At 37.5% G+C, this 16,674-nt stretch overlaps 3 protein-coding genes across 3 annotated transcripts; all 3 read left to right on the top strand.

The window, feature by feature from the left end:
* Window positions 1-440: 440 nt before the first annotated feature.
* LOC139939643 (uncharacterized) lies at window positions 441-3,892 on the top strand. The gene is made up of 4 exons (XM_071935691.1): window positions 441-766; window positions 1,317-1,493; window positions 1,943-2,080; window positions 3,721-3,892. Exons 1-4 carry the CDS (start codon window positions 667-669, stop codon window positions 3,885-3,887), a joined length of 582 nt encoding a protein of 193 aa, XP_071791792.1. The 5' UTR covers window positions 441-666; the 3' UTR covers window positions 3,888-3,892.
* Window positions 3,893-7,024: 3,132 nt separating this feature from the next.
* On the top strand, window positions 7,025-11,024 carry LOC139944413 (uncharacterized). The gene is made up of 5 exons (XM_071941429.1): window positions 7,025-7,118; window positions 7,583-7,756; window positions 8,113-8,250; window positions 8,721-8,930; window positions 10,972-11,024. Exons 1-5 carry the CDS (start codon window positions 7,025-7,027, stop codon window positions 11,022-11,024), a joined length of 669 nt encoding a protein of 222 aa, XP_071797530.1.
* A 1,587-nt stretch (window positions 11,025-12,611) lies between these two features.
* LOC139939634 (uncharacterized) lies at window positions 12,612-15,505 on the top strand. The gene is made up of 4 exons (XM_071935681.1): window positions 12,612-12,779; window positions 13,284-13,460; window positions 14,008-14,145; window positions 14,755-15,505. The coding sequence occupies exons 1-4, from the start codon at window positions 12,683-12,685 to the stop codon at window positions 14,925-14,927; spliced, it is 585 nt and encodes a 194-aa protein (XP_071791782.1). The 5' UTR covers window positions 12,612-12,682; the 3' UTR covers window positions 14,928-15,505.
* The last annotated feature ends 1,169 nt before the right edge of the window (window positions 15,506-16,674 follow it).

Here is a 16,674-nt window from a genome sequence, read left to right as displayed (position 1 = left end):
ACAAATATTGCATGTAAAATAGTCCAGTCAATCGAAATACTTATAACAATTTAGAAACAACGTAGTTACAACAATAAAAGTGGGCACACAATTTGGTTTATTTTGATTGTTTTAATTGTATCAATTGATAGCAATTGAATAAAGTATAAGTGTTTAAAATACACTTCCGGGACAAGGACGAAAAATGACCTTTCCCTTATCTATTTATAGCATTATGCATGACGTCAACGACGTGGATGACGCATCGCTGGGGGTATCCTCAATATGAATAAGTAATTATGTTTACAAGGCCAGCTGATCGCTACTGGGCTAGATGCGGGTTCCAACGTGGAGTGATTGACGCTTTGGTCATCAGCAAAGTGTTACAAACCGGTAGTCCCGGTAACTTTACCCTGATTAGTTGTTGACAAAAGTGAAGGCTGGATTCGTCCACGTACCAAAACACACACCACAACTTGGTGGTATAAAAGGCGATCTCATCGAGCACATGGTTATTCATTTTTCCTCAATGGTTATTATTCCTACTACAGCAGAGAGCTCGCAATAAACACTGATTTGGGAAACATTAAATTCTGCACACTTTGCTTAAGGAAGATAACTGCTTGGATAAAAACAATAAAATCTTATCCTTTTTTCAAAAGAAAGTAATTCAAGAGAAACCTAAAGATGGGACTATGGTTCTCAAAGTTGACGAGTGCTTTCAGCGAGCTGGTTGGAGCTGGCGGACCTCCAAGCCGTATACTAATGCTGGGACTCGATGCTGCAGGTAAATAATGTAGTTGCATGATTCAATCATTTTCGGTCATTTTATCAATATTTCAGAGTAACAGATCGTTTTCAATAATGGGAATGACAATAATTTTGTTTTGCCCTCAGACGTCAGAAAAATGAAAGAGACACACCACATACTTCAAGATTTTCCAATTTCATCCCCGGGTCGAAGTGTGCTGGGCATTTTTTAAACTGTTAAACATTTTTACAAAAATCTGTGTAAACTTTACTGACTTTACAATAAGTGTTTATTGTGGTGTGTTTTTTGTATCAATCCGTGGACCGTCTGACATCGCACAAGCTCAGTTCGGCAGGAGCAGAGGAATTGAACAGAAGTATAAGAAACGATTCAGTCCAAAAGTTTCAATTGACGATTTCCCGCCCCCCCCCCCCTTTTTCCACCATCATTTAATTCTTCACCATTTAGCAAGTGTTTATTCCCAATTCGGCAGGATCGGAGCACAGGAATTGATCAGAAGTATAAGAAGCGATCCTGTCCAATAGTTTCATTTGATGATTTTCTTCTTCTTTTGTTTCACCATCAGGAAAGACCACAATTTTGTACAAGCTGAAGCTGAATGAAGTTGTGAGTAGCATCCCTACGATAGGTTTCAACGTAGAGACGGTTTCCCCAATGCCTGGACTTACCTTCACAGTGTGGGATGTAGGCGGTCAGCAGAAACTACGACAGCTGTGGAGGCACTACTATCAAGGCACCCAGGGTAAGGTGTTCTCTTTACTTTATGAACTCATCAGAATCATCGACTTTCGTGACAAGTTTCTTGAATGTGATGATTTGGTAGTACTCTCGGTCAGCTGCCCAGATCGTTCTGATATGATCCTTTTGTTTATAATTTGTCAAGATGGTCGGGGGTCGTCCTCTCATGGATGTCAAGGTTATTCTGTTCTTTTTTGTAAATATAATTTATTTTTATCTTCTCAATTTTTTGAGGTTTTTGTTAAATTTGTTGTGTGTCCTCCCCCCCCCCCCGTAGCGAGCAGACACTTTATTGTTTCTTCATGCAGAAAAAACAACTCTTTTCTTTAAAACAGACACGCGAATGTTGTACTTCATTCTTTTTCGTCTTTTGACACGATGTTTTCAATCCTTTCGTTTCAAATATTGTTCAACGAGTAACTTTGTATGATTTCACCCTTTCCTTACACTCAGGTCTGATCTATGTAGTTGACAGCGGTGATAAGGCACGTTTATACGAATCGAGAGACGAACTCTTCGGTATCCTAAAGAACCCCGAGATTACCTCCAAAGTACCCGTAGTCGTCCTCGCCAACAAGCAAGATTTACCCGGTAATTCCACTCACTTAATATATATGTTGGGCGCGATCGGTCAATCTGCGCGATCAACCGATCGCGCTGCGCTATTGAACGATCAAATTAAGATCAATTGGTCGCGCAGCAATCGGTCGATCGCGCAACAATCGGTCGATCGCGCAACAATCGGTCGATCGCGCAATGACATCTTTGCGCGATTGACCGATTGCGCTACGAGAATTTTTTCCCGTTATCAGCAGATCGCGCAGGAAAGGCTTTGCGCGATCTACCGATCGTGCAGGAATGGGTTTGCGCGATCGACCGATAGTGCAGGAAAAGTTTTGCGCGATCAACCGATCGTGCAGGAAAAGTTTTGCGCGATCTACCGATCGTGCAGGAATGGGTTTGCGCGATCGACCGATCGTGCAGGAATGGTTTCGCGCGTTCGACCGATCGTGCAGGTAAACTATTCCTTAGGGCGATTTCTAAAAGCAATTAAATTCATAGCAGGACAAATTTTCAGTATCACCATAGTGATTTATATAGTGACGTCACACTACGATTGATTTGCAGTTACAATCAATGTTACATCTTTGTGAATTCGGCCCCTGAACATCAGCCGATCGCGCCAAACAATTCCTGCACAATCGGCCGATCGCGCAAAACCATTCCTGCCGATCGGCCGATCACTCATAACCATTCCTGCACAATCGGCCGATCGCGCAAAATCATTCCTGCACAATCGGCCAATCGCGCCGAGCCATTCCCGCACGATCGGTTGATCGCGCATGTTCGTTGCCGAATGTTGCGCGATCGACCGATTGTTGCGCGATCGACCGATTGATGCGCGATCGACCGATTGCTGCGCGATCGACCGATTGCTGCGCGACCAATAGATATTTCAATAGCGCAGCGCGATCGGTCGATAGCGCAGCGCGATCGGTTGATCGCGCAGATTGACCGATCGCGCCCAACATATACAATTCCCTAAATATAATTGCATTCCTGAATTAAAGATTCGTTTTTACAAATCCCAAATTATGTAGATGTTACTTGAACATCTATAATTTTTTTACGCATCACTCTTAAGCTAGGGGCATCTTCAGACTGGTGATGATTCTGAATTCTGTAATTCGCGATTATCAACAATCCAGATGAACTTATTTAATTAGTGGCGTTCTTCCTCCTTGGTCCAACCAGATCAATAACACCCTCAACATCAGTTTTAAAGCATACAACAGACTCTTTTAAGTTTGACTTTTAAAACGGACAGTTTGTTACTTTTGAGTGAACGTTTGATAAAAAGGGATGAACACAATATTTTGGACAGACACGTTTGTTCAAAGAATAGATTTTATAGACATAGGAGTAACAAACACGAATTTCTTGTAGGTCTTTTCTCTCAAACATGAGCATGAGTTATGGTCGGTCGCGCGATGGTCGGGCGTCGGAAATCTTGACGCGCGATCATAAAAAGACACGGTTTTTAGGCCTCAGTCTTATAGGATTGCGCTCAAGATTTCCGTCGCGCGACCATCGCGCGACCGACTATAAACCGGCCTTTAAAAGGGTCGAAGCGATGCTGTGCATTTTGTAAACAGTTCAAAAATTACAACATTCTTCGTGCTGTCTTTACAATAAATGTATTTATTATGGGTTTTTTCACCACCAATCAGGTTCCCTTGGACCGTCTGACATTGCACAAGCTTTGAATCTTCATCATCTATCTGGACATCCCTGGCACATCCAAGGAACGTGTGCTCCAAACGGAGAAGGTATCTACGAAGCAGTTAACGTCTTAGGGAAGATGGTTCGAGAGTACAAGAAGCTGGGGTCGCGGTGAGGATGGAACCACGAACAGTTGTGAGAAGTATATGAATTCATTATAATTGCGTTTATCAAAATGTTTGAACATCCAGAAACATGCAGGCCTAACAAAATGACAGACTCGTGGGTTGAAGCATATTCCACAAAGATTTGTATGTGTGCAAAGGAAATGTTGCCGGTCGAACTGTATACAAAGAGTGCCTTCATCATTTAAGAATCATTGGTGTAACGGACGGAGGGGGGGGGGGAGGTCTTGAAACCAATGGAGAATTTTGTATATATATACTTTGAGATGCACTTTGTGCAAATGTATGTTTGAAAACTTTCAAAATGTGTGACATAAAGTTAATTGTTGTAATGTACATGTATAATTGTGGGGCTAATTATCCCAAATCATTTTCAATTTACCCAGTAAGTTTTTCTTGTGGTTTAATATTTGTTTTTGATGTATAAGTTGTGCCCGTTTGAAGGAATAATCTTGTGAATTTAAAAATTATCTATACTGTTGATTTGTGTACAGCGTATTGAGAAATTTATATTTTAATAATGTATATTGTTTGAAAACTAGAAGAAAACATCTGTGGGCTCTGAACGCTTTTTATCCCTATCATTTTTAGAGAGACACATTATGAGTATACACAGAAATAAAGGGATGGTACAAAACATTTGCCGTATACAACAGACATTAAAAAGAGACTCACCTTTAAGATATTCCCACGATTATATTAATATTAACGAAATAAAATAATGTACATATTGTCTTACTTATAAATTGCATTGTGACTTTACAATACTTGATGGTCCCTAAATTATACAAAATAATTTACTCCATCCTAACAAATCGGAAAGGGGGGAAAAAAGTAGACTTTCAGAATAACAAAGCCTTGATGTCTTTCATAAAATTTAAGAAGTATGTTTAATTAGACCATTTTGTGTTGCAAGTGTTTGCACAAATTAGCTGAGTTGTGATGAAGTTAATAAATGTGTATATATTTTTCAAGAAGAAACATTCATTGTACCTCGGAAGTTATTTTGTTGTCCGTTCAAAGTTTTTATTCATTAGACACAGTAGGCCCTATATTGGAATTAAAATGTTCGGTAGTTACTCATAATTATGAACATGTGTCCCTTCGAAATGATATTAAATTGCATCGGTCGTACAACAACAACTACAAAAGTTGATACAAAGATTTTTGGTAGCATAATTAACACTCTCTTAGAAAATGTAGAAAGAGATAACTGACTGAATAATAAAAGGAGACAAAATAATACATTCTCTGAACACTCCTGGGTCAAAACTGACCAACGTTATGGGGCCCGTGGCATGACCTGTTTCTTGGTCATGTTTTTTACAATCGAAATTTGCTCAAGTTTGATCCATTTCTGAGTCATCGACACAGATTTCGGGTCATATTGACCCAGAGAGGGGACAGGCCCCCACGGGATCCAGAATCAGGGAAAATTCTGAAGAGGGACTTTTCATGGTGTAAAGACTTACTGCAATTTTGTTTTTGTTTTAAATAAAATTGATGAATAAATAAAAAATAAATTATCACTAATAAAAAATACTATAAAATTAACCATTTATATCTGAGAATTATTGTGCTACCCAAAACAAAAACTACCAAATCATAATCTTTGTTTAAAGGCAGTGGACACTATTGGCAATTACTCAAAATAACTATTAGCATAAAACCTACTTGGTTACGATGAATGGGGAGCTGTTGATAGTATAAAACATTGTGAGAAACGGCTCCCTCTGAAGTAACATAGTTTTCGAGAAAGAAGTAATTTTCCACGAATTTGATTTCGAGACCCTGCAGGTTTAGAATTTGAGGTCTCGAAATCAAGCATCAGAAAGCACACAACTTCGTGTGACAAGGGTGTTTTTTCTTTCATTATTATCTCGCAACTTCAACGACCGATTGAGCTCAAATTTTCACAGGTTTGTTATTTTATGCATATGTTGAGATTCCGTATTTTATTTAAAAGGAACGTGGCATGATTTGGAACCAAACGTGTTGAACGTGGAGGTAATGCATTGGAAAACACAGGAATAAAACAGAAATTGTGGCCAAGAAAGGAGCAGCCATATTTGTTTCTCTCATCAAAGACAATGTATAACCAGACTGAGGCTGAAATATAAAACAGTCTGGTATGAGCATCAATCGGTCTATCCATACTTGGTATTGCATATATGCATGTATGGTTCGGTAAGAATTATCATGATAGCCTACACTCTAGGTTTTCAAACAAACATTTCAAAATAATAGTTAACCATTATACGTGTAGTATTTTTTAGCCTCCCTGTGTTGTGATTGTGGCATGATGGTGAAACCAACGTGAAAGTATTGAGATCAATAACAAAACCAAGACTTTGTGATCGCCAACCGTCACAAGATATTGCCCAATCGGGGGCAATGTTTTCCCAGCTTGCCAAGTAAATTTTAAGCGTATAAGCTGATTGGTTCTTTTTCAGTCGCGTTATGAATAAATTACGAAGTGTTTACTCCTCAGATTCCACGTGTACTGAACCACATCATACGTCAAAGACTAAACAAGGGGAACGTGTTTCATTATTTTTTGCATAAAAGATACACCTCATTTTAAAAAGTACTTCCTCATGGATACTACTAAAGGGGTTTCTTTACGTAGTCTAACCATACTCGCACAAAAGAAACCACTTTTATAGTACTAGTAGAATACTGGGAGCATCAAACAGCAAATGTGATTTAAATCAATGTCACAATATTCAGCTTTATAAAAAGGGTTCCGTTTTTAGTTAAAAGTGTTATTAATTATTATGTTTACAAGGCCGGCTGATCGTGATAGAGGTTTCAATGTGGAGTGATTGACGCTTTGGTCATCAGCAAAAGTATTACAAACGGGGAGTTGACAAAAGTGAAGACTGGATTCGTCCACGTACCAAAACACACACCACAACTTGGTGGTATAAAAGGCGATCTCATCGAGCACATGGTTATTCATTTTTCCTCGATGGTTATTCTTTACTACTAAACTGGAGCTCGCAATAAACACAGAGTGGGGGAAACAAGTAATTCTGCACACTTTTTGGTTAAGATAACTGCTTGGATAAAACAATAAAATCTTGTATTTTTTTCAAAAGAAAGTGAGTCCCGTATAGACCTAAAGATGGGACTATGGTCTTCAAAGTTGACGAGTGCGCTTAGCGAGCTGGCTTACGGTCCTGGTAGCCATATACTTATGCTGGGACTCGATGATGCAGGTATGAATGTACTAGTTGTATGATTCAATCATTTTTTTCCCCCGATTATTTTATCAGTTTTTCAGAGCAACAGATCGTTTCCATGGGAAAGACACTAATTTTGTTTTGTCCTCAGAAAATGAAAGAGTCACAATGTACCCCGTGCCACTTAATCTACATGTCAAGATTTTCCAATTTCATGAGGGTCAAAGCGGTGCTGTGAATTTTGTAAACTGTTAAAAAAACATTACAACAATCATCGGAAACTTTGCTGACTTCACAATAAGTGTATTAAAAAAAAATTATGCGTTTTTTTTTACCACAACCGCTTCCCAATTGGACCGTCTGAAATTGCAAAAAGTTTTAAATCGTCACCATATCAATTTTTATTCCGTAGGAACACAATGCAGTGAGCATGCAGAAGTGTAAGAAACGACCCTATCCAAAAGTTTCAATTGAAGATTTTCCCCCTTTTTCACCATCAGGAAAGACCACAATTTTGTACAAGCTGAAGCTGAATATGAGTAGCATCCCTACGATAGGTTTCAACGTAGAGACGGTTTCCCCAATGCCTGGACTTACCTTCACAGTGTGGGACGTAGGCGGTCAGCAGAAAGTACGGCAAATGTGGAGGGATTTATCCTATCAAGGCACCCAGGGTAAAGTCTCTTTATTTACTTAACCCCCTCCCCCAACAAATGATTGGCAGACACATTTTAAAGACAACCGGTTGGACTATTTAAATTTTAAACAAATGGTCCGAGGTCGTTAAAATTTATCACCTTTTTCGAGAATATAACGAAACATGAAAAAGAAGGGGGCTAAAAGTTTGTTTTGAGTCCAGTGACTTCATGCAGTGAATGGGGGTAATAACTCAACATCAAACAACAACAAAAAAAGGAAATTAATAATAAATGTAGGCCCACTTTCGTAACTTTTAAGTTGAACAATTGAACCCCCCCCCCCCACTCAAAAAAATAAAATTGTTTTCCCTTCTTTTCTTGATGATCTTCAGGTCTGATCTATGTAGTCGACAGCAGTGATAAGGCACGTTTATCCGAATCAAGAGACGAACTCTTCGGTATTCTCAATAACCCAGAGCTCCCCTCCACAGTACCCGTAGTCGTCCTCGCCAACAAGCAAGACTTACCCAGTAAATGTACCCGCTTATTTATCCCATCCTCTAAAAGTTGGTTCCTACCTCCATGGTCCAACAGGAGTATAGCTTTATATATTCAACATACAGTTTGAACGGATATACAATTGTTAGTTTGTTACTTTTTAGGTAATTATTAGGGGGAAACAAAGAAAATAAGATTGACTCAATACTTGTTTACTTGTTGAAAGATAATTTTGTTTAAAGAATAGATATTTTATAGTTATAACAAAATGCACATTTATTGTGACTCTTTTCCCCCTCATAAACACGAGTGCCCAATTCATGATGCACAATAGTTGAATACTCTTCAATTCTCCCCCGATATTTTCCAATTTCATGAGGGTCGAAGCGATGCTGTGCATTTTGTAAACTGTTCAAAAATATTACAATCTTTGTAAACTTTGCTGTCTTTACACAATAAGTGTTCTTAATAATGGTTTGTTGTTTTTCCCTTCACCAATCAGGTTCCCTTGGACCGTCTGACATAGCACAAGCTTTAAAACTTCATCATCTATCTGGACATCCCTGGCACATCCAAGGAACGTGTGCTCCAAACGGAGAAGGCATCTACGAAGCAGTTAGCGTCTTAGGGAAGATGGTCCAAGAGTACATGTACGCAAATTGGCGTTACAATCCAAACGAAAAGAGTTTAATCCAACACTTGCATGAGTTCGGTGAGTGACGACATTATAGTGTTAGCCAGAGGGGTGTCTGGGTGTCTTTTGGAGTGACCCTGTTTTAATTTGGACACCCTGTTTCATCTGTCATTTACATGTACAATTATTGTAAAAGAACAATTTGGACACACAGTTTTAAAATTTCCAGCAAATTTGGACACCCTTTTACCAAATCCTGGCTAAAACCTTGAGTGACGACACATTAAAAGTGTTAAATCCAGCGTTTTGTTTGTACAATCTAGCATTTTCAATTTTTGATCCAACGCAAAAAAGGTTAATTCGACAATTTAAGTGGTATTTCAACATTTCCCAAGTGTTATTTCAACATTTCCATGGAATTGTTGGCTGAGCTTTTTAAACGTTCAACTGGCACTTAAAGGCAGTGGACACTATTGGTAAATACTCAAAATAATTATTAGCAAAAAGACTTATTTTGTAACGAGTAATGGGAAAAGGTTGATAGTATAAAACATTGTGAGAAACGGCTCCCTCTGAAGTAACGTAGTTTTCGAGAAAGAAGTAATTTTCAACGAATTTGATTTTGAGACCTCCAGTTTAGAATTTGAGGTCTCGAAATCAAGCATCTGAAAGCACACAACTTCGTGTGACAAGGGTGTTTTTTCTTTCATTATTATCTCGCAACTCAGACGACCAATTGAGCTCAAATTTTCACAGGTTTGTTATTTTATGCATATGTTGAGATACACCAAGTGAGAAGACTGGTCTTTGACAATTACCAATAGTGTCCAGTGTCTTTAAATTGTTTACTGAATACTTTAAAATGCTGGAGTTAACATATAAAATGCTGGACTCAACACTTTCAAAGTGTATTCACTCACCGAACTCATGCAAGTGTTGGATTCAACTCTATAGTTTTTAGACTGACGGTGAGGATGGAATCACGAACACTTGTGAGAAGTTTGAGTTCATATAACTAATTACGTTTCTCAGATCGTTTTGACATCGAGAAACAGCAGGAATCATAGAATTTCCAAATAAAGACTCGTGGGAGACATCTGTCTTTCGAAGTTTATACGCTCATGACCAAAAAGACTTTCGTGTGTGTAAGGAAATGCTTACAGTCAAACTATACGAAGAGTGCCTTCATCAATTCCACCAATACATATTTTGTTTTTTTAAGAATTTGTGGTGAAATGCAGGGGGGGGGGGGTATCTTAAACCCATGGAGTTTTTTGTACACATATACTTGGAAATGTATTTTATGCAAATGTTAAATTTGAAAATGTTGTTGGATAGGGGCCCATGTTTATTTTGTACTTGCATGTATTGTAGCTTAAACGAACAGAATGTTTACATTCCTTTTTCCATCCAAAAGCGAGCAAAGCTAATTCAAAATTTGTGACAGAAAGTATATGATTGTTATACTTATAATTAATGATTTGGGACTGAAAAACACTGGACACCTTTGGTAATTGTCAAAGACCAGTCTTCTCACTTGGTGTATCTCAACATGTTATGCACAAACTAATTAACAACCTGTAACAATTTGAGCTCAACTCAATTGGTGGTCGAAGTTGTGAGATAATAGTCGAAGAAAAAACACCCTTGTCACACAAAGTTGTGGGCTTTCAGATGCTTGATTTCGGGACCTCAAAATATAATTCTGAGGTCTCGAAATCAAATTCGTGGAACTTCTTTCTCGAAAACTATGTTACTTCGGGGGGGGGGGGCCGTTTCTCACAATGTTTTATACTATCAACAGCTTTCCATTGCTTGTTACCAAGAAAGTTTGTATTCTAGCTATTATTATAATTATAGAGTAATTATACCAATAGTGTCCAGTGCCTTGAACAGTCCCCAAATCATTACAAATTTTACCCAGTGAGTTTTTCTTGTGGTTTAATATTTATTTTTGATGTCTGAATTGTGCCCGTTTGAAGGATTAATCTTGTGAATTTATGTTCACTGTTGATTTGTGTACAGCATTTTGCGAAATTTATATTTTAATAATATAATGTTTGAAAACTAAGAAAAAAATTGTTGGCTCTGAACGTTTTTACCCCTATTTTTTTTTTAGAGAGACAAGTTATGGAGTGTACAGACACAGAAATAAAGGGATGGTACAAATGAAACCTTACACAAGCTGCATACAGACATTAAAAAGAGACTCACCTTTAAGGTATTGACCACGTTTATATTAATATTAACGAAATAAAATAATGTACAAATACTGTTTTACTTTATGACTTTATCATACCTGATAGGGTACTTAAAATATTTTTACAAAAATGATTTTATCATAACAAATTTATCGGAAAGGGGAAAAGGATTTTAAACACTTAATGTTTTTCATAAAATTTAAGAAGTATGTTTAATTTAGACCATTTTGTATTGCAATATTGTGTGCACAAATTAGCTGAGTTGTAGTGACATTAATAAACGTGTACATATTTTTCAAGAAGAAACATTCAAATTGTACCTCGGAAATTATTTTGTTTTTCCTTTCATAGTTGTTGATTTATCAGACACAGATTATTGGATTTAAAATGTTTAGTATTGTTATTCATTACTGAACAGGTGTCCCTTCGAAATGATATTTTAATTGCATCGATCATAATACAAAAACTACAAAAGTTCATACAAAGATTGTTGGTAGCATGCATACACTCTCTCAGAAAGAGATTACCGATTGACTGGATTAAAAAAATACCCCCTCTGAACACTCCTGGGTCAAAACTGACCAAGACTATATGGGGCCCTGGAGGCATGACCTATTCCTGGGTCAGACTGACCACAACATGGGTTTTACAATCGGACTCTGCGTGAGTTTGACCAAGTATGTTTCTCACAACGATTCCGGGTCAATACTGACCCATAAAGGGGACAGGCCCCCACGAGATCCGGAATCAGTGACAATTTAGACCAGGGAGTTTCTTAAGACCTTTGTTAGGCTTCACTACAAAACATAATGAATACAATAGATACATCACTTTACAAAAATCATAAAATTAAACATCTCTGAGAATTATTCTGCTACCCCCCCCCCCCCCAAGCAAATCTTTATTCAAAACGAGTTTAATGTTTTATTAAATGTGTATTTAAAAGTGGCATGGTATGATTTAGAACGAACGTGGAGGTATACATCTTTCATTTGATAAACAACCCGCACTGGTAGGCATGGACGGCCGAATGATAATAGTGCAACTTTTTAATTGTGTGAACATAAACATGGCGGACGAAGAAAGGGGAAACTATCATGTTGTCCCTCATCCGAAACAAAATATAACAAAACTGAGGCTGGAATAATATCAAACAAACATTTAAAAAATAATTAACAACCACGTGTATTTTGTTGTTGCCTCCCAGTGATTTCTTGGCATGGTGGTGGAACCAACGCGGAAGTATTGTGACCAATTAACAAAACCAATACTCTGTAATAAATTAGCATAATATAATCAACCGTCACAGGATTTTGCCCAATCGGGGCCAATGTTTTCCCAGCGGTTGCCAAGTAAATGTTACGCGTGTAAGCTGATTGGTTCTTCTTCAGTCGCATTATGAATAAATTACGAAGTGTATATACTCCTCAAGTTCCACGTGTACTGAACCACATCATCTGTCAAAGACGTAAACAAGAGGGACGTGTACCATTATATTTTGCATATAAGATACACCAACACAATATCAGCTCATTTTTAAAGCAATCACTCGTGGTGTTGGACACCTGTTGAAAATTTAAGGAGTATTTTATCCAGGAATTTAGAGCCTTCTTCGACTTATAATACAGAATGGGGTTATTTTTGTCAAGACTGTCGGGTGCTTTTCAGAGTTTTGTGTCGGGTGGAGCTCCCTGCCGAATCTTACTGCTTGGACTTGATGCAGCTGGTAAGTTTGAATAAAAGTATACAGGCCAAAATATCTCAACGGTGTCATGAATAATTTTTCGTTCCATGTAATTGTAATTTTATTGCAATAATATTTCGAGTATGAGGATCTTTTTCTACCATGTCGATGGAAGTAGGCCCTATACAACGTATGGGGTCAATCACACAGTTTGCTCATTCTTTGAAACGTTAGGGCTGACGCGAGCTATTTCAATTCGATTCAAATCAATTTAATTCAATTTCACTTCATTATCCCCGAATGGAAATTAATTTCGGCCTTTTACCATATACCGTGCAATATACCATACAAGCCACAATACTTCTCTACCTAACAGCTGAAAATACATATACAAGATTGCTTTTCCAAAATGATTTTACAATTCCTCAAGTTCAAAATAGAACCCAAAGTAAGAGGAGCATTGTTCACGGAGCTCTGTATAATATTCACAATTCCATCGATCACCTAAAAAAACCCACTCGATCTCTCAATTAATTCTTTCTTCAGGAAAGACGACTATTTTGTACAAGTTGAAGCTGAACGAGACCGTGACGACTATCCCGACCATCGGATTCAACGTAGAGACGGTGACTCCGGCACCGGGGGTGACTCTGACGGTTTGGGACGTGGGTGGACAGGAGAAGATACGGGCACTCTGGCAACACTACTTCAGGGGCACTGAAGGTAAGCTTCTTTTGGGGTTTATGGTCAAATACACGTATTTTCACTTGGTGTATCCCAATATAATATGCATGAAATAAAAACCTGTAAAAATGTGGACTCAATTGGTCTTCAAATTTGCAAGAGAATAATAAAAGAAAAACACTCTTTTTGCACCAAATTGTGTGCTTGCCCGATGCCTCAAAAGGCTTCAGGCCTGGAGAATTTTATCATTTGAGTGAGAAATTACCTCTTTCTCAAAAACTATATATGCTTCTTCAGAGGGAGCCGTTTCTCACAATGTTTTATACTTTCAACAGTTCTCCGTTACTCGTTACCAAGTAAGTTTTTATGATAACAAATTGTTTTGAGTAATTGCTGACCGACTCGCTCATATATTATTATCCTACTGTAAAAGCTTTTCATATTTGAGTTGTTTTTATATTTTAAAGAAACTTTCAAAATAACCCCACTTATAGATTGCCCCATTATTTGAACATTCTAGAACAATGTTTGGTAAGCACGACAAATTCATGCTTAATTTGAAATTAACTTCTGTATGTATGTTCAGGTGTTGTGTATGCTGTAGACAGTGCCGATCATTGCCGAGTGGCCGAAGCAAGGGAAGAGCTTTTCCGAGTGCTGCAAGATGACAACATGTTCAGAGGAGTACCCGTTGTCATTATGGCCAACAAGCAAGACTTACCAAGTAAGAATTCATGAGCTGTGGTTTTGTGGGGATCACAGACGAAAACTGTCATTTTGTGGCTATATCATTCAATCAAATTCACTGATAATCTGATGGAATCCAAGTCCACTTCTATTTCATAAGATGTTATTTAGTTTAGGATCAGCGGTTACTTTCTCGAATCTCCAAAATTATTTCAAATTGTGATTAAAATGTTTTGGTCAAATCGGCCAGAAATCGGATAAAGCATCTGGGCCGAACTTCATTTGGCAGAAAGCACTGCTAATTTGTGTGTACATTGCTAAGCAAAATGTGGGCCACACCACTCGCTACAGAGTAAATTTGATGGAATGCTAGCTGGTAACCTTTTTTTGCTAAGCAAGTTTTTCTGTGTTTAGTAGGTTTTTGTGCTTACAGGCCTGATGAAATATGGGTCCTGTGCGCACAACATATTGTAATTATGATGACTTGATTATGATTGATAAATTATTTAAAAAAATAGGCTGTACACCATTTTGATGCTTGGAGAAATACAAAAGAATTGTTTGTGTTTCCAGCCTGATCAGATTATTATCATCATCATAATAATCTGGGTTTTTAAAATTATTATTCTCTTTCATCTCATTTTAGATGCAATGAACCCATCTAAACTTTCTGATGCTCTTCAGCTGCGCAATCTACCTCGAAATAATCCCTGGCACATCCAAGGGACATGCGCCACCAACGGCGACGGGATACTCGAAGCAATCACCGCTCTTGGCAAGATGGTGAAACAGTTCAGGAAAGAGCAACCACGCTATTAATTAAGTCTCACAAACGTAACTAACTTGAATATAGGACACAAAACTTATTCTGTTTAATGGCTTAAAAACAAAAACATTTTAAGCAAGGGTTAGGGTCATTTCTGTCCTGTGGAGAGCTAAAAGAGCGAAGGGAGATATCACAGAGACAAAACATACACATTTTTAATTACCAAGTCATTCCTTAAAATTAAAAATGTATGTATTATTTATTTGTTTTAATTCATCGGACGTAATACGGAAGCATATTGCCGCCACATGAATAATTTTGTAATCCCGTATCATGTACATACACGATAACTTATCATGTACGTACATGATAAATCCAAACTTATCGTGTACATACACGATAACTTATCATATACGTGCATGATACATCCAAACTTATCGTGTACGTACATGATAACTTATCATATACGTACATGATAAATCCAAACTTATCGTGTACGTACTTGATAACTTATTACATACGTACACGATAAATCCAAACTTATCGTGTACGTACCTGACAATTTATCATATACATACATGATAAATCAAAACTTATCGTGTACGTACACGATAATACGTACATGATAACTTATCGTATACGTACACGATAAATCCAAACTTATACGCTTCCGTAGACATAAGTACACATAACCCATTTAAAATTGTTCGGGTCAAGACAAAAGTTATAGGAAATACAATTATGCAAATAATGGTTATCCTGCACAGTAAATGATTGTGAATTACATAAGGTTCATCGAATATTATTATTATTATTATTAATATTTTATTGTCACTTGCAAAAATATAACATTGTACAGTGAAATGCGTCTTGGTTTTGCGTGTCTAAAAATATGTTTTATAAAAATACACACTAAAAATTTACCATTTATACAAAAATACATCGAAAATAAAAATGTTGAACTGAACCACTCCCTATGCATATGGCTGTCTGTAGTGTTTGACCTAGCAGAAGTTTTGATTGCACAAAACAACAATCCCCAGGAGTTTTTTTTATTTGTTTCATTTCTTTATATGCAACGAATCTATTAATTTTAACCTTGAAAAGTATGTATATTTTAGTAGAGTATTTTTGTAGATTATTGTTTTCAAATGGTATTAATTTCAAACTAGCTGTGTTTAAATGGTCCTTGGCCACAGTGTGTGATTAAAGTAAATGCGTTTTATAGATTTTGTTTAATGTATTCATATCATTCATGGATTCACCAGATAGCTAATTGTTTTTATTTGTATGAGGTAATAAAAGAACATGTAAATGTACCGAACACAATGACCAGACGTTTAATTCGGAACTGCTCATTTTTTTTAATAGAGCTGAGTAAAGTTACAGTGCAAAGGAAAGTGTGGGGTTGTAACCGCTATTAAGAAATACTGGTGGGAACAAATCAAGGGGTGTGGTCTTGGTGATGATCAATATTGGGAGTGGTGATGGTGGTGAATGGTCACCAGGGTGACGTCAGGGTGACAGGGACGATGGTGGGGTATAATGACAATGACGGAAATGTTGACACTCGGGGGAGCATTACGGTCACTATGAGGGAGGTACGCGACGATGCCCGCAATACAACATTCCCAATTAGTTCACTTTTGTATCATGAAGTGAGAGTTAAAGGCCCAGCACAAGGATGAAATCGTCCCTGCCCATTCATTATAAATTAATTGAGGATTATTACTGACGGGTTCATCTCCATGTTTTGGCTCACAAGATGAGCCATTATCTGTCTTCGTTATAAATTCATAA

This window comes from Asterias amurensis, chromosome 1 (assembly GCF_032118995.1).
Source record: "Asterias amurensis chromosome 1, ASM3211899v1".
Taxonomy (NCBI): domain Eukaryota; kingdom Metazoa; phylum Echinodermata; class Asteroidea; order Forcipulatida; family Asteriidae; genus Asterias; species Asterias amurensis.
This window is presented reverse-complemented; position numbering and strand designations above follow the sequence as displayed.